This window comes from Malaclemys terrapin, chromosome 2 (genome assembly GCF_027887155.1).
Source record: "Malaclemys terrapin pileata isolate rMalTer1 chromosome 2, rMalTer1.hap1, whole genome shotgun sequence".
NCBI lineage: Eukaryota > Metazoa > Chordata > Testudines > Emydidae > Malaclemys > Malaclemys terrapin.
In genome coordinates this window covers 110,669,089-110,687,244 of record NC_071506.1, presented here as the reverse complement: position 1 = coordinate 110,687,244, position 18,156 = coordinate 110,669,089, and the positions used below count along the sequence as shown (strand labels likewise).

Below are 18,156 nucleotides of genomic sequence, written 5' to 3'. Positions count from 1 at the left end.
ATGATGATACTGCTTGTTTTTATTCATTTCTTATACTAGCTGATATACCAGGAAGGGCAAACAGTTAACTTCACTCATTAGGGAACTGTACTTCTGTTATTACAATATTACCAGGTTGTCCACTGTACATTTCATATAAATTAGACAGATAACACAGGTACCTCCTGGATTCAAATGAGATTAGTGATTGGCCCAAACATCTCTAACTTGGATGTTTGGAACCCAAGCCCAGTTCCGGATTTTAATTTTGTGGCTGGTCTCTTGTTCAATAATGGGTTGCATTAAAACCCCATCCAGTGAATCGTTTATTCATGAAGGGCCAAATCCTCAAGTCATTTCCCACAGCAGCAAACGTCCAAAGAGTATACACGCCAACGCCTATGGGAAGTGCATGCATCCTTAACCAGGCACAACTCTTGCATGTTGCTTGCATTAACCTTGATTTCTGCATACCTTGCATCATCCATTTGTGATCCTTGTGCTAGTATGGGTTGTTCATTTTAGGGAGGATCTGAATTTAGATTTTGAGAGGTTAAAAACCACTTAGATCACCTTTAAATAAGGATCCTTACTAAAGCAGTCGTTTGTGGCAGCACTGAAATGGAAGACCAGGGAGCAAATCCTAACTCAGTATTTACTCAGTCCTTATTCAGTCACAATGCCTATTGAAGTCAACAGAAATTGGATAATGTAGGGTGAGGCCCATTCTCTGTCTGCTGCTCTTGGCTCGTAATCTCCCTATTTATTTATTTTTAATGCATTTCAGTTCTCTTTTAGTAAAACTGAACTAGTCAGAAACCCACCATTTGAGACACTTAACAAACCAGCAACATTGTGGGCAGTAGACTGGCGTGTAGGAAACACTCAAAATCGTATGAAATTGATTTTTTAAAATAAGATTAAAAAAAGATGAAAGACCTGCAAAAAATACAGAATGTAGAATTGGCTCAGTGCTTCCAGCCAAGTGCTGCTTCTTTCCTGTCCTGCAGCCTCTTGCTGTGCTTTATGTTGTGTGCTCTTGGGTGAGGTGGAAGGAAGTGTGGCACTTGCAAGATTAAGAACGCGCTTTGTATCACTAAAGCAGATTACCATGTGCACAGTGTGATACTTGGTAAGTTATGGTATATGAGTGCCTAGCTGTAGATAACAGATTTCTTGGTGTGTCTGGAGTGGTTGCTGGATCTGTGGAGGTGAATGTAGTGACCCGTGGGTTTCTGGTATATTCTATAGGTTCAATTGTTGAAGCCAGTCATGATGTGCAGGAAGTTGATACTGGTGTGGGAGTGTTCTAGAGAGAGTTTGATGAATGGGCGGTGATGGTTGAAGTTGTTGTGGAAGTCTATGAAGGAGTTCTGGTTATCTGCCCAGAGGATGACAATATCACCGATATATCTCGGGTATATCATTGGTTTTAGGTTTCATTTTTCCAGAAATTCTTCCTCGAGATGGGCCACAAAGAGGTCGGCATACTGGGGAGCCATCCAGTACCCATGGCTGTTCCCAAGGTTTGGGGAAAGTGTTTATTGTTGAATGTAAAAGTTGTTAAGGGTGAAGCTGAAATGGTTGAGTTTGGTGTTTGAGTTTGGGGGGGAGGGAGGGGAGGATATCTGAGTGTTGTCCATTGTCTTGTAGATATTTGAGACAGGCAGTGATGCTGTCATGGTGAGGGATGTTGGTGTATAGGGAGATGACATCCAGGATGGCAAAAAATCGTTGATGTTGTAGAGTTTCAGGAGGAAGTTGGTAGTGTCCTAGAGAAAGCTGGCCCTTCGTGCAGGGAGTGGTTTGAAGATGGTTTCTGTGAGTTCTAATATTCCTTGAGTAAGAGTTCCATGGCCAGATGTGATGGGTCAACGTAGATTCCCTTTTCGTGTATCCTGGGAAGCATGTAAAAGGTCCCTGGGGTGAATCTGTGGGGGATGAGGGTGTAGACTCTCTCTTGGAGTTGTTTGGGGAAGGAATTGAGGATATCCTTAAATTCTTGAGTGAATTGTGGTGTGGGGTCATCTTTACGTTCTTTATAGTACATGATGTCACACAGTTGTTGGTTGGCCTCATTGACATAGTCATCATGGCTGAGGACTATGATAGTGTCTCATTGTTTGCTGGTTTGATCATTATTTGGTGGCTGGATTTCAGGGACTGTATAGTTGTCCACTTGGCAGTGCAGAGATTGTGGTGGATGTGATGTTTGTTAAGGATTTCACTGTTTATTTTTTCCCTGAAGCAATCAATGTAATGTTAAAGTGTCAGGTTTTGTCCACTAGTTGGTGTCCAGTCAGATGATTCGTTTTTCTTATGACTTAGTGGGGACATGGTAGTTGTGGGTGGTGGTGTCTTTCTTGTGAAATAATTCTTTAAGGCAGGGTTGGAGAAAGAATTTTTAGCTCTCCATATTATTATGGTATCAGGTTCTGTGGTGGGGGAGAAATTCAATCCTTTGGAAAATACAAATAATTCAGCTCTAGTTAGGGGTTGATTATATTGGGGTGTCATGTAGAATCCATGTGGTGGGTCCTGGTGTCATGGTTTCTCCCAGAGGTGGTGTTTTGTAGGTTGCGGAGTTGTAGTTAATTCCACTTTTTGCTTTTATTAATTCACATTGACTTAGGGAGGAGCACTGCCATGCTGAATGAAAGCTGGCCAAAAGACCACTGGCAAATGGCAATGGATGAAGGTGAGAGGATGTGCCTAGGAGGTACAGCCTCCTCTAGCTCTACCTCCCTACCTCTAATTCTAGGCCAAACACCTGATCACAACTGTGCCCCTCATGGCAAGATGAGCCAGGAAACATTTGAGACAGTCCCACCATGACTATCATAGTAGCCATGATATTCTGAGCAGATCCAAGACTAAATGTCATCTTTGTGGACAATGAAGTCACCAAACAGTTAACTCAAAGAGCTAAGTATGCACAACTCGGGGGAAATGTTCTAGCAGTTTTAATGTAAAAAACAAGGATGGAGATGAATTAATTTGAATAGTGCACCGGGGTATCATTAGGAGTAATGGGAGAGAATTTAAAAAAATAAAACCCACCACAGATTCTGGATGAATATCAGAAAATAAATAAATAAAAATTTGCTGGCAGAGACATATATTAAGCCATGTAATAGTCTTCCAATGAAAATGATGGAAATCCTATCATTTGGGACATTTAAAACTAGATTGGTAAACATGAACTAGATTTCCCTTTGTAAGGAAAGGATCCTCCACCATTTAAGCCAACAGGAGTTTTGACATTGACTTCAATAAGAGTAGGATCAGGCCTTCCTGATTCTATGCTGCTAATAAACAAAATACTGTAATAATATCCTGACACTGGGAGGCAGTGAGATCTACTGGACAGGGTGCTAGGCTGGAACTCAGGAGGCCTAGGGTCTATTCCCAGGTCTTTTCCTGTCCAACTGGATAACCTGAGGCACATCACTTTGCCTCTCTGTGCCTTAGTTTCCCTACCTGTCATGTGAATAATGATACTGAACTGCTGTCTGAAGTGCTCTGAGATATATGGATGAAAAGGGCTATGTCAGAGCTAGGTATTCAAAAGGAGGAGAAGACAGCATGCCAAATTGATTATAAAAACATATCCCACTCTCCCAAATCTCATTACACAACAGCCATCCTTCCATTGGCACATAAGGCAAAGGCCAATGAGGAGCCCCGTGGCATACAGTGTAGGAGCCGTAGCTGCCTTGCACAGTACATCACAGACTCACAGCTGAACCTGTTACATGACCCATGGGAACAAACATTCCCTGAGACCCTAGTTCGTGTTACAGTTTTGTACTGCACTCCTAGTGTGAGCCAACTGTAGGGGGTCATTCTGAGGAGAGTGAACAGGGCAGCCTGCAAGGTCCTGGGGATCACTTTCAGCTATTAGAACAGTTATTTTTAGACCTATTAGTTAAGGGCTGGAGCTTTCACTTCGAGCCCATATGACCACAGAGAACACTGTTCATCAGAAATAAAAAGACATTCATTCAAAAACTGAAGTCAGTCCCTCAAGGGCCCAATCCTGCCTTCTTTGCACACCCACAAACTCCTATCAAAGTCACTGAGAGCTGTGTGTGCAGGGTGTAAAAAAAAATCATTGATTTTTATCATCATTTTTTTATTTAAATCGGATTTTTTTGATAAAATGCTTTTTGAGGAAAAAAACCTATCTAAAGATAGTTTTATTTAAAACACATTATAGCTCAAAGGTATCTCATCATGGAATAGGGATTATAAATTCTAATTCTATAGTATGAGACAATATATTCATGTAATGTTTAAGAAAAGTTTTGTAAATGAGTTCCAATAGTTCATATATTAGGGACCCAATCTTATAGGGTTCCACAGGCTTCTGTATAGATATTTAGGTTAATCTTTCTATCTACCCAATGGGACTCAGTGCTCAGTCTAGAAGATACCATCAGAGATGCTTAGCTTTGCATTTCTCAAACTGGATTTGTGTCTCCAGAGGTAATGTGCTTGTTAACAGCAAAATGTTTATAAATAAATGAATAATATATAGAGGTGAGAAATAACAGCCCTCAACCCTATTGTCCCTCTGCAAATTTGTGTACACAGAGTCAATCCCTTACCTCTTTAAAAGTGCAAAGTTTCAAAAAGTTCAATGAATAGAAGATTGTTGGGGGCGGAATAGATCTGGACAAGGAGAAGAAGTCTGGAGATAAATGTGAGAAGCAAGAGACAGATGCTTGTTTTGTTAAAATATTATATGTCTGCTGTTGAAGAGAAAAAAAAATCCAGAATACTTAACGTTGTTGTTTTAGTTAAATAAAACAATTTAAATGTCTATCTGGTGATGTTCTCCTCCTAATACAGCATGGCAAGAAAATCCTCCGAATACTAATGATTAACCTGTTGAATTGGAGATAGTTCACCTCCCAATGACTTCATAAATATCTGCTTCAATTACCTTTGGTAAATGAAATAACCAAACAATCATTCATTTTCTGATATAGCTGTAAAACTAATCTGAAAAGTTTTCAAAATAAATCACTGTTTAAAAATGTATATGATGAAACCTACATCTATCTCTGAGTTGTGAAGAATATGTATTAAGGTTAGAACAACAAACAAGAATGCATGTAGAAAACTATGATTAAATCAAGTCTTCCTGACTAGTGATTTAAATCATTATTTAAATCAATTTGATTTAAATCAAATCCACCCTATGTGCGTGTGCAAAGAAGGCAGAATTGGGCCACACACATGCATCTTATCTAGTCACTTTGGCAGTGGGCCTGTTTGTTAGGTGATGGTTACCCAGGTCCCCATGGGCGCTCCAGCACAATCTTCCCATTTACAAGCCAGAACTCAGCGTCACTTTTTCTTTCATGTTCTTCCCCCTCCTCCCTGTCCCATTTTCCACTGCGGCTTCATCCCATGCAACTTAGGGGAGCCCATGTTCTTCCTGTGTGGTCCGGAAGAACATAGGCTCCCCTAAGTTGCATGAACATGCAGCTCCATTGTCTGCTGCAAGCAGGATCAGCTGGTTATAACCTGTTTTTTCCCAGCTATTTTAAGGGTGTGGTGGAGGAGTTTTGTGCCTGGCATGAAAGAATGGCAATGTCTTGCCCATGCAAGTGGTTTCTTTTGTGTTAGTTTGAAGAAAGGCCAATAGCTTTAAGAGACAGCTAATCATTCTAATATCAGAGCCTTTGCTGCTCTCTAAGGCCTTGGCTACACTTACCAGCTAGTTCGACGGCTGGAAATCGAAGTTCTGGGTTCGACTTATCGCGTCTAGTCTGGACGCGATAAGTCGAACCCGGAAGTGCTTGCCGTTGACTGCGGTACTCCAGCTCGGCGAGAGGAGTACCGCGGAGTCGACGGGGGAGCCTGCCTGCCGCGTGTGGACCAAGGTAAGTTCGAACTAAGGTACTTCGACTTCAGCTACGTTATTCACATAGCTGAAGTTGCGTACCTTAGTTCGAATTAGGGGGGGTAGTGTAGACCAAGCCTAAGGAACAAATTCAGCTCCCTGCCCCTTGGCCAATGAGGACCACTAGCAGCAGAATTGGTGTGGTTCTGCTGCAGGCATAATGCTATCAAGAGTGTACATACACTCTCCGCATGGTGCCCTGTTCTACACAAGCTCCCTACTCATTAGCACTTATGGGACAGGAGGGATACAGCATAGGTGTACTGAAGAGGGGTAGGCATGCCATGGTGAAGTCCCCTCAGCGGCTACTCCAGTCACTGGACTGACACCTCCCCTTCCCATTCATGAGTGTCTAACAGTCCTCTGGCAACTACAGCAACTGTTGACCCAATCCAGCAAAATTAGGAAAGTATATAATCTATGTTTAGATGCCTTTGATGTAATTTAGTAGCTGGAAACAAGGAGGAGCCAGCACCATGTGACCAGCCAGCTCTGCACACACTACCAGCAAGTGCTCTGTGGAACTCAGTTTGGAATCACTGACATGGAAGGCGAAACTACAAAATTTATGAGTAAAGGTCAGAGTCAGTGTGGAAGGTGGGTGGAGGTTGGACAAAACTTAATCCGAACTCTGTCCACAATCCTGAACTCTAACCACAATCTCAGAGTAAACGTTGAACATTTCTACTACCCTGATTAGTAGTGAAAAAGTGACAACACTGACATTTTATTAAACTGCCATCATTTGGCTTCCCAGTCAACACCCTTCTGAGATGAATGGAGGCAGATCAAAGCATCACAGAGCTACTTCCCGTGTCCTTGGGCTCAGGAAAAAAGAGCATTGTATTTGTTCATGTGGGGAAGATTATCTTTGCAACCACAAAGACAGGAACTTAGGGTGAGACTTTCAGAAGATGTGAATTAGCAGAACTTCAGGCCCCTCTATTTTGTTAATGAGGACTTAGATCCTGCAGAAATAGATGGGGCTGCACCAGAAGTGCTAGTCTGGCATAACTACCCAGCATCAGGAAAATTTGAGCCCTGCTTAGGACAATAACCCCAATACCCCTCTTCTACCCACCTACCATGATGGTGTGATTTGGAAACTTGGCATGGACAGTTTTCACAACTTCCACAAAGTGCTCTGAATATCCATTGGCCACATCCAGGCAGATGTACTTGATAAGGGGAATGGCCTCTAGGATACTTGTCAGATTGTCCAAATCAGCCTTCCCACTGCCTGAGCTCACTGCTACATGCTGGGGAGGGAGAGAGAGAGAGAGAGAGAAATGATCAGCAGCTCTTAGAGATCAGACAAGTGCACAGTTCTTGCATCTGTTTCCACCCACCCTGGGAAACCTTCCATAGAAACTACCAAGTGCTCTGCTATATAAAACCATACAGAAATAAATACCATAGCTGGACAAATCAATCAGTTACCTACACTTTGTTTTGAGGCTCTTCTTCAATACAGCAATAGTGGCATATTATAAGCCCTATTTACATTTAAACTATCTACAAAATAACGTGAAATGTATAAATGGACTCTTTCATGGGCAACCATTGTCATCTGAGTTGCCCAGATCAACAAAAACACAGAACCTTAACCAGTTTGTATACTGAAAGGCAGAGTTGCAAACTTTGGGGATCCCTTAGAGAATAGGGCTCGGAACTGTCAATTCACTCAATCTTCCCTTAATCTACCTCCTCACTATGTCCTCATAGAAAAAATAACTTCCACAGCTGCTGGCTCACAGAACCTCCTGCAGAGATCCAAGGCTACAGAGACGACACTACTGCAATCACTATGCAACACCAAAATGTGCTTTCAAGCTATCTATAAGATACGTAACTTAAGTGCCAAAGTGTTCAGACAGAGTATATTCCTTTAGACCTACCTCTACTCTAGTACTATATATATGAAAAAAGCTGTTGAACCTAAGTGATAGGTTGGTCTTCAGACAAGCCCCTCATAATGAAAATATCATTTAAAAATGAGCCACAGGTAATGAAACACCTTGTGCAATGTCAAGAGAACAATGCCATGGGTATTATTTTCCATAAAGGAATAACTTTCATAACCGTGCGTGGGCTGCTTTAAGGCAGGGCAGAATGAGTTTATAATATGGGAATATACCTCAAGGCATTCTGGGTGATTCACTGCAAACAGTTTCCATTCTTCCAGAGAATAATGCTTCTGAATAGCAGTGAACATTGCATGCTAGAAAAAGAAAAGAAACAAGCAAGTTAGTCATCTCTCTTTCTCCCATTCTGCAGCTGCAAACTTAGCACTCTGACATGTCACTGTGTCTTACTTTTATATTAATCTTGCTTGAAATAATAATGAATTAGGGTTTGATCCTGATTCCTCTTCAGTGAGAGTTCACAGTGCTTAGCACCTTGCAGGATCCGTGTCTAAATAAGCAATAATCCATCATTAAGTATGCAGTTGTTCAGTGTATTCTCAGTTTCTTGCTCAAAATGGATGTGTTGTGAGTCATGAGGCTAGAGGCCAATTAACTAATGAGTTCTGATTGCAGTAGCTGTACTACTAGATAACCTGCATGATCAATATCTTTGCAGCTAATCAGATTTCTCTTACATAATGCACTGTTTATAAATAGAAACAACAGAGAAGCAATTATTCTAAGTCATATAAGGTTGTAATGTCACTAAAAGGTTCTGATAATATCAATTCTATCCCCTCCCCCACTGGGGGCTGACCTCAACTAGCTACAGCCAGGTAAAAATTACCTGTGCCTTGTGCCCACTAGGATTTTACATGCAGAATGCTATCTTGGGTTAGGTATCTTGATGTGAAAAAAACCTTCTTTCTGCAGTGAAGACACAGTCTTAAGTTTTTACCATCCTGTTCTTGATTTTATCACAGCGGTTCCCTTTGCATCCTAACTCCCAATGCACATATCTAAAGTATGTGATTGCCTTATTACAGGACATTCTGTCACCAAACAAATGGTTTCCCAGCTTTTGCAGAGAAAGATGAAAGTCAGCACTTACTTTAGTCATCACCTTTGCCATTTCAAACGTGCCCACAGTGTCCATATTTGCCACCATAATGGGGATCCCTGTGTATGTTTGTTTGGAGTTGCGGAATGTGAAGGTGCGAATGAGATCTACCTGTGAGGAATGAATGCAAATTCTGGTAAGTACCTTTATACCAACAGAGATTATCCCCAAGCTGTCACAATTATATACGGCGCAGAGACAACAGGAGTTTTGCCACTGATTTCAGTGGGAGCAGAATTGAGCCCAGCCTCTCACTCATCCCTGCAGTACTCTTGCTCTTACATGTGCCATTGTTTTCTTCCACTGGAAGCATTCCCACCTCTGCCTCCCAGCTGAGAATGAAAATGTCATAAAACAAAATATTGTGGCTATGATCCAGAGAAGAGTCTTGTTGACATGTAGGGAAGGAATTAAAAAAACATGTCACGGACCATGAAATCTGGTCATGTGTATTTTTACCTTATACTATAGGGATTTCACAGCTCTGAAGGCAGTGCCCTGCTACCAGCAGAACAGAAGTAAAGGTGGCAATACCATAAAGTTGTGCAATGCTCCCTTACAATGTTGTTTGGCTGCCTGCTCTGTCCACTGCTTGTAAGATTCTGTAGAAGAGCAGCGACTTTACAAGGGAGCATTGCACAAGTTCCTCTTCTCCGCCTCCTCCCTCTTCCTCCCAGCACTTCCTCCACCGTCAAACAGCTGTTTGGCAGCGCTTAGGAAGTGGAGTGGGGGTGGGAAGAGGCAGGCCTGGAGTGGAACAGGGATGGGAAGAGGCGGGCCTGGAGCATCCCCCGGCAAAGTCAGTGCCTGTTCTTCTCCAGGGAAGCTGCCGCTGCGAAGGTACTTCCTAGCATCCTTGCCTGCAGCAGGCTGTGCCTGGGTGCGGTAAGCCAGGGGCCCTTCCCAACCACAGTACAGTACTGTACAGTATATAATGCCTTTTGTCTGCCCATAACAAAATTTCCTTGGAACCTAACCCCCCCACATTTACATTAAATCTTATGGGAAAATTGGATTTGTTTAACATCCTTTCACTTAAAGTTGCATTTTTCAGGAACATAACTACAATGATAAGTGAGGAGTTACTGTATAAAGAGCATCTCCCTTATTTAGCACTCCCCAATAGAAAATGTTAACACAAACGCACAATATTAAGACATTGGGTTAATCTGTGAAGTATCTCCCCACACACTGCTGAGACTCCTTCACTGGTCTCTACATTTTCCATTCTTCAGCCTTCACCAGAGAGATGCTTCAAAGAGCTGAAATGAGGTAAAATGCCCACCACCAGATACCATAAGAACACCTGATTTTGACAGTTTGCTTACAGGCTCTTTGGAGCTCTAAGTCAGGAGTTATCAAACTTTTCCACAATGCAAACCACATTATTATTTCAGTAGCACCTAGGGGCCCCAGTCACAGCGGAGTACCTTTTGTGTTAGGCTCTCCAAACACGTAATAAGAAAAAGAAAGATCCTTCCACGAAGAGCTTACAATCCAAATAGGAGCTCACATCTTAATAGAGAGATTGCCTTGCGGATCAACTCCCATTCCATTGACTCCCAATTCCATCATGTAGACCCACCCAGCCTCCCATTTTCAATCACATAATATTCATATAGCAATTTCTGCCACATCCCACATGGAAAAGCAAATATTAGCAAAGCATTTAATGTATTTGTACTTCTTTTAATGCAATTTAGAAGCTGGGGACAGGAAGAGATAACAGAGCACAGTTTGAGAACCACTGCTCTAAACTAATATACAATCCAAACGCCCATTCAAACGAACATGAAAAGAGGAGGAAAGGAAATGCTCATATGGAGAGCACCAAGACACAGGGCAAGATGTGGACAGTGCCTGAACCATAAGACCTTTCTTCTTCCAGGGAGCCTCACTTCCACTTCTTATTCCAGCTCTGAAACGACCCAGGTAGGTGCTGCGTGTCTTTCTCACATTACTCTAGATGTACAATGACATTTCCAGGGAGAACGCTGTATTGACAGGGGTGTTGTGGAGGAAGCTTGCAATCCCTCCCCCATGACGTTCTTTTTCTGTGTATCTAGAGAGAAGACTTCAGTCTCCAGGGTTGTTAATCTAGCAACTTTTCACCAATGGGAAAGTACACTTAGAAAAAAAAATGTAAAACCAACACACACACACACCAATTATCTACTGTGAACAGGCTGCCCCATTTTTCCAGGAATGAGGGCACCAGTAGCAGCCACACTGCATCGTGCGGATTACCATACCTTACAGGAAATGAGATTTGACATTAAGGTAAGTGGAGGAACAACTCCCTCAGTTTCATGCAGCTCTCCAGCCTTCTTTCAGTTTACAATTTTAAACTAATGGCTAGTCTTCCTGAAACATACCGGACTGGCAACGATCAAAATGGAAGGGCCCGAGAATAAAATCCAGCACAGGCAGCAGCAGCGTAAGCTTCCCAAGCATTGTCCGATAAGCATATCTCAGCCTGAAACTGGAGTGACCTGTAAGAGTGGTGCAGCCTCCATACTATGCTGTCCCTGGCCCCTCTCCTCAGAGTCCCAACATGGGGCTTAGTGCCAACTGTGGTTTTATCATGTGCCACCCACCCATCAGAGATGGGAGCGGAAATTAATATTGGTCATATCTGTAATATTAGCGATATTTGAGTTTGGACAAACATCCATCATCCCCTGCATTATTGATGTTCAAGGTACTCAGAGAAAGTCATATGGTACACAGATCAATGCTCCATTAGCTCTGCCCGATCCTAAGTTGTAGTGCAGGCAGAAGGGAGCACTGATCAATGTGTACCTTGTTCTTAAAGGCCCAGCAGATATTGGGCTCCCTCCCCCCTCCTGATCAGACAGTGTGGGGTGAAAGGAGGAAAAGGGAGAAAATGCATTGTCCTGTGCACTGTCTCCTCCCTGGGGATGGCTAAGAGGAATGCACCATTGGCTCAGCTCCCACCCCCCGTGCTCTTGTGGTCAAGGTGAAAGAAGGACCCATTTCCCTCAACTATGTTGTCTGTGCAAGGAGGGGAGAGAAGAAGAGATATCAGTGGCCAAATCCAGCAGCACAGTTGGGCCTGCCTGACTGCCAAACCTGAATACCCCTCAGGTGTGCCCAAATGCAAATGTTGGGACCCATGCACATCTCTGCTTCCCCCAAATAACTGGAGTGAGACCACGCATTCACTTCAACGAGGACACCCACAACCATCTGATGCTAACAACTTCCAGTTACTCCCAACCCAAGTTTGATTTCAAATCCATGCCCTATGGGTGAATGATTCTATACTCTAGGAAGCCCCTGGCCCATGCAACTCCCCCTCCCTACCCGCACCTTTTTTTCAAAATCTGAATACAAGCTTCTGAATTTTGGTTCTCTCTCTCTAAAAGGAGGGAGTAACTCCAGGAAGCAAAGACAAGGCAAAGTAACAAGAATAAAAGATGACACTGCAGACCAGCCAGGGAAAGGAATGTACACCGCCCAATTTGCCATGCTCTACTGCACTACACTTTCCCTCTGTGAAGGTGACTTACTCTCAGCTATTAGGTAAAGTGCTGTCTGTGTAGAATAAGACATTCGAACTGCATTGCCAGGTACTGTTAATTTAAACTTCAAAGCATCAGCTTATTGGGTATCAGCCACTGTAGTAAGCAGCCTCTGTTCCCTGGCCAGCGCTATTTATTTATACTCTTGTTTTGAAGCAGGACTGGGGCTGTTTCAGATTTGGCTCTCACAGGTACTGTCAGTTTCTGTTGCTACAGCCTCAGTGATGGTGTCCAATTTCTTAACCTTCATCCGCTTTCTTTGAGCCCTCATGACATGCGCTTTTCTCACATGAAATGCTTTTCACTGCTTATCATGTTCTCCTGAGGTAACCCTCGCTTACCAGCCCTGGTTCTTCTAGCATTTCCCCTTCACATCAACCCCTCCTTCCCCCACGCATAGACAGCTAATATACAAAACCCTGCATTAAAATAAATAAAAGAGGCCCTCGACCTCACAACCCACAGCTCCACCTGTTTGCCAGTCCACTGCATTTAATTTTAAAGAGGAATCTCCACGCTGCTTAAGTGAACTACTGAAAATGATCAAAGGTGGTCCTTGCTTATGAGGGAAGAACTAATAAGGGCAATGAGTAAATTAGCCCAGGATACCATTATTACTGAGTTGAAAGGGAGCACTGCTCAAGTTATTATCATGCTGAGAGGGACTCTTCAGCCTTATTCCTGTATTCTTCTTGGTGAAATGCTTCTGCTTGGATTAGCTCTCAGAATGCCTGCCCATAACAAATCCAGCCACCTCTACTTTTGACTCCTTTCCCTCCTGATCCTATTCTTCTCACTATCTCCTTTGCCCCTTGTTGAAGGCTGAATCCTCCCTCCCTTCCCAAATCCAATGCAATACCTGTATTAATCACATGGTATTTAACATGTGGGGTGAATGGTGTCACAAGATGAGGCGGCCATGTTTGTTGTGAGCTCCTAGCGATGCAGAGTTTTGTGGGGTTTCCCGTAATGAGTGTGAAGGTTACTGAGAGAGAACCATGCACACGTTATGGAAATGCTTTGACTGGCTAATAATGATCCTCCGTCAGATGACTGAGAGCTGCATATGCTGCAGTTACTGAGACCCAACTCAGCTGTGGCGATGCAGTTACACACCCAGAACTGGTCAGACTGCAGGGATTTACATAACGGAGATAGACGCGGCCAGTTAATAGGTTGCCAGCTGAACAGGATCCCAGCCCTCTGACAGGCAGAGCCAATTCAATGGCACCACGGCATTAAAAACCTCGCCTCCTGCTCAGTTACTAACTGGGGCTTCCCCTTCAGCTCATTTTGTATTTATTGTCACGTGCACCCCCCGGTGCCAGATTCAAGGGCAGGCCTGTTCGCCCCGGGACGCATGGTTTGTAAGTAGACCCCCGGGGAGGAGGAGTGTCCCGGTGCTGGCTTAGCAGCGCACACATTCCCTGCGCGCTGCAGGGGAATTACACACAGTCACCTTCTCTCCCCCGCCCCGGGGCACTGCAAAAACCCGCGGATGCCCCAGGAAAGCTAAGGTCCGAGCACTCTCTAGTTTTCACGTCAGCACAGAGATCAGCAGCGCTCCTTGCACCTCTCCGCGAGCAGCGGGCGCCTTTCCAACCAGGGCTGCACAGCGGCCCGGCCGCTCCCCCCGCGCTGCAGAAAGGTCGCCCGCAATGTGGCTTCAGCTAAGTGACCCCCCCCCCGGCTGTCTGTTAAAACGGTGTGCGGGGGCGGGTTCCCCGGGTAACCCTGCGCAGCCTGGGAAATAAAAACAACCGCGAGAAAGCGGCTGCGAAGTTAACGCTACAGAATGACCCCCCCCCCCCCAGCATGCTCGGTTTGAATGCCCCCACCTCGGCTCTGCTTTTGAGGCTGCTTCGCTTAGGTCTGAGCAGGACGTCATGAAAGTCCAGTTTGAGATCCGCTTCTACGTGGGGCATCTCGCCGGGACTGTGGGGGGCGCCCCCCTCTTCGCGGATGCGCTTCCTTGCTGCCGCCGGTCCGCGTCTGGTGCCGAGCCGAGCCCTTTGCCAGGAAGGTTTTTATAGGGCGCGCCGCGAAGAGCCCGGAGCTGGTGCTCAAGCGCCCGAGCTTTATTAGACAGTCACACGGGGCTGTTTTTTAGCAGGCGCCGCTGCACGGCACAATGGCAGCTGCTCCTCGTCCTCCCCTGCACCTTTCGCCTGCCTGCCTGTGTCTGGCTCAGGGGCTGGGCGTGGGGCGGCGTGTTGCTACAGCGCGCTGCCGCAGGGCGCTCCGGACTCAGCCGAGTGGGTGCGTGGGCAGGAGCGAGGCGTCACCCACCGGAGAGTGCTTGTGGCAACTGGCAAGCTGGAGCCGTGTCCAGTTAAGGGTGAACCGAGGGGAAAGGAGGAAGCTCCCAGCCCATGTGACCAAGCTCTAGCTATATATAGCTATCTGCTCTCTGGGAAGCAGGGGCTCCGTTGTGTGTGTTATGCCGGCTGTGCTGTAGTGCATCCCCCCAGCGATCCCGTTATGAAACGTCACCTGTGTCACTGAAGGCTCAGACTTTACTCCCTTCCCTTATTTGAAGCTGCATTCCTGGCAGAGGAAGACTGGGTGGCTGTGGTGCCCGTGCCCTGGTATCACCACACAAGTGCTGCTTGTTTTCAATGGAGCCAGTCATCCGGCGGATCTTGTTCAGTGTTTCTTTAACATTTTTGCAGCTCCTTTGTTTAAGATTTCAGACAAATTGCGTCCCTAGTTCCTCCAGTACTTGGCATTAGGGCCTGACCTAATTTCCTCTGTTCTGAGGCTGTCATTCAGGTTTAGGCCTCAGTGGTTGGCTAGTCTCTTGTCCTTCCTTCTGTCTGCTGGTTTTTTCCTCTTTGACCTTTCATTCTGTGCCCTCTGCTGTAGCCTTCACACATGAGAGCAGCGCTGAGAGTATAGTGTATGGCACTTAAGAGAAGTGAGGGTGCGAAACTCCTCCTCACCTGCTGGCTCTGCTTGCTGAAGCCAATGCTCTATGCATCCAAGAGAGGAGAGTGACCTGCCAGTGGCGCACAAGCATAATTAAGCTCTCAGACAAGTAATGGTGGAGGCCTGGATGGAAGCCATCCTCTTGAATCTGGAACCCTACAAAACATTGAGAAGCTCAGATCTGGACCTGACCTTTGCAGTTAATCCCTATCTCTTTATAAAGGGCTGACCAAAACCTGACCGTCCCTGAGCTGTGGTGAAATTCAGAGCTGACCCAAGCTTTGCAGCTCAGGCCCATGTCTATTTACTAGGCTGAGTTGTGTAACGCCTACCTGACAGGAAAAGTGATGGTGAGTGAAGTTTAGGAACTGTTACACAAACTGATGTGTGTTTTGTTCTGTTATAGCCTTGCAGTTATAGAGTAGAAATGTAGATGAAACCTGGCAACTAGTTAATTACAGCATATCAGTAGCGCCATCAGTCATTTGGAGTTTCTTTTGTACATACACCCCAATTTTGGTAGGTATGGGGAAGTAAGGGAGGGTACTTTTGGTCCTCTCAAATATCAATTAGGCTGAAATTTGGCTTATTTGTTCTCTATTTATTTAAAATATTAGGAGCTGTTAGACATTTTTAAATGAAAAAAGCTCCATAGCAAAGAAATTAGAATTTGGGCATATTCTGCTTCCATTAAGTTAGGCTGCATACAGGATTAACTGACTGCAATTCTATGACATGTAATACAGGAGGTCAGCCTAGATCATCGGAGCAATCCCTTCTGGATTTAAAGATCTATTAAACTCAAGTCAATGGCAGTTTTGCCACTGACTTTGGTGGAAGCAATATAAAGCTTATGTTGCCCATAGCTGGAGAGTGGAACATGCAGTTCACCACTGGCTTCTTTTTCCAAGCAAAAAGCAGATGTGTTGCAGAGCCACATGACACTGCCTTCTTTATCTCCAAATTGCACACAGCCCAGCAGATCCCCTGCCCTCAGCATGGCTCTTACGGCAGTGGTTGCTGGTGTCTCCCAGATAAATCAATATTGCTGAGCACTGTGGACCAAATTTTCAAAAGTAGCCACTAATTTTGGGTGTCTCCATTTTTGGGGTGTTCAAGGTGAGAGAGGGAAATACAGGTGCAGCTACACTGAAACTGTTGGCTTGTCTACGCTGCCCCGTAATTCAGACTAGGGGGTGTGAATAGCAGTGCACACCAAAGTGCTGTGCTGTAACTCCGCCATGTGGACACTGCGGGCCATAAGTGCTGGAAATAGGGGCGCTGTTGCACCCATTGGCTTGAAATAGTAATAACAACTCAAATACATGGTTTCTGCCATCAGCACCCCCACTATAAAAATTGTTCCAGCACCACTGCTGCGGGCGCAAACTTAAAGGTTCCTAGTTCATATTAGTGTAATCCTCTTCAAACAGGATTACATTAATGTGAACTATGAACCTTTTATTTCGCTCCTGCTGCATCCACACAGAGGCATTTCAACTCAGCACTTCGGTGCACACTGCTATTCATAGCCCCCGTAGTCTGAACTGTGGGGCAGTGTAGGCATAGCCTGTGACCCATATCTTTTAGAGAGGTGTCTCATCTCGAATTAAAGACTTCACATGATGGAGAATCGACCGCATATCCCTTTGTTTGCTGTTCCAATGGTTAATTGCCACTGTTAAAAAATTGTCCTTTATTTCTGGTTTGAATGCCTTTTTCTCTAGATTACAGAACCCTTTAATATTACATATTTTCACCCTGCATAGGTACTTATAGACTGTGAATGGGTCATCTCTTCAATAAACTAAATAGCTTGAGCTCCTTTAGTTTCTCACTTTGAGACATGATTACCAAAACTGTAATTATTTTGTAGCTCTTTTGTGAACTCTCTCCAATTTTAAAGTGTGGACACCAGGACACAGTGTTCAATTAGTAGTGGTCATCACTGCTGTTGACAACAATAATATCACCTCCCTACTCCTACTTGATATTCCCCTGTTTATACAGCCAAGGCTCAAGTTAGCCCTTTATCTTGCGAGTGACATGATAGAAGAAAACTTCTGAACTGCTTTATCAGAAAAGATCAATGGTCAATCTCATCTAGTATGCTGTCTTCTGACATTTCTCTATGCCTCATGCTTTAGAGAAAGGTAAAAAAATGCATCATAATAATGTGCAACACTATGTCTCAGAGAGAATCATCTTCCTTACTCCAGCTGGTGATTAACTGAAGCTGGAGTAGTACTGGCCCTTGTGATTTTTAGCCTCTTTTGTGTAACTACACATGCTTATTTATTTCATAGTAAAGACGAGCCTAAACCACAAATTTCAGATCCTGATCTGAAGTCCTCCCAGAATTCAGGGTGTTGCAGGCTTGAGGTTTTGATCTGTCCCATTTTATAGACAGGATCAGTTGCAACATTCTGATCTGAATTACCCTAAAACTGGTTGTGTGTAGGTCTAGGAGGTTGGGCAAGGTGCCACTTACATTTATATCTGTTTATTTTTTAATCTTATGCAGTTTTCATCAGTTATATCTGTTGACAAGTATTTTCACAAGTTAATTATATACTGCATAAAAAGTACTCCTTTGAATCCAGTTTCAGTTTGTTTTTAAGTGAGCAAATTAACCTCTTCGTCAGCCAGTTGCAATTCCAAAATATTGCAAAATGCATGGGATGACAATCCTAGCAAAGTCTGAGTGCTTTGGAGAGTCCTGAGCACTGGATGACTAATGAGAATGTCAACAGAAAACCATGC

General features: G+C 44.3%; 1 protein-coding gene across 1 annotated transcript in view; it reads right to left on the bottom strand.

The window, feature by feature from the left end:
* The window catches only part of GMPR (guanosine monophosphate reductase), a 47,999-nt gene extending 30,049 nt beyond the window's left edge, over nucleotides 1-17,950 (bottom strand). Inside the window, exons 1-4 of the mRNA XM_054019579.1 lie at nucleotides 14,304-17,950; nucleotides 8,912-9,031; nucleotides 8,031-8,114; nucleotides 6,979-7,152 (exon numbers count right to left, since the gene is read on the bottom strand). Of these exons, the coding sequence (XP_053875554.1) occupies nucleotides 6,979-7,152; nucleotides 8,031-8,114; nucleotides 8,912-9,031; nucleotides 14,304-14,390 (465 nt within the window). The 5' untranslated portion in view covers nucleotides 14,391-17,950. The remainder of the gene's footprint in view (nucleotides 1-6,978; nucleotides 7,153-8,030; nucleotides 8,115-8,911; nucleotides 9,032-14,303) is intronic.
* Between the last annotated feature and the right edge of the window lie 206 nt (nucleotides 17,951-18,156).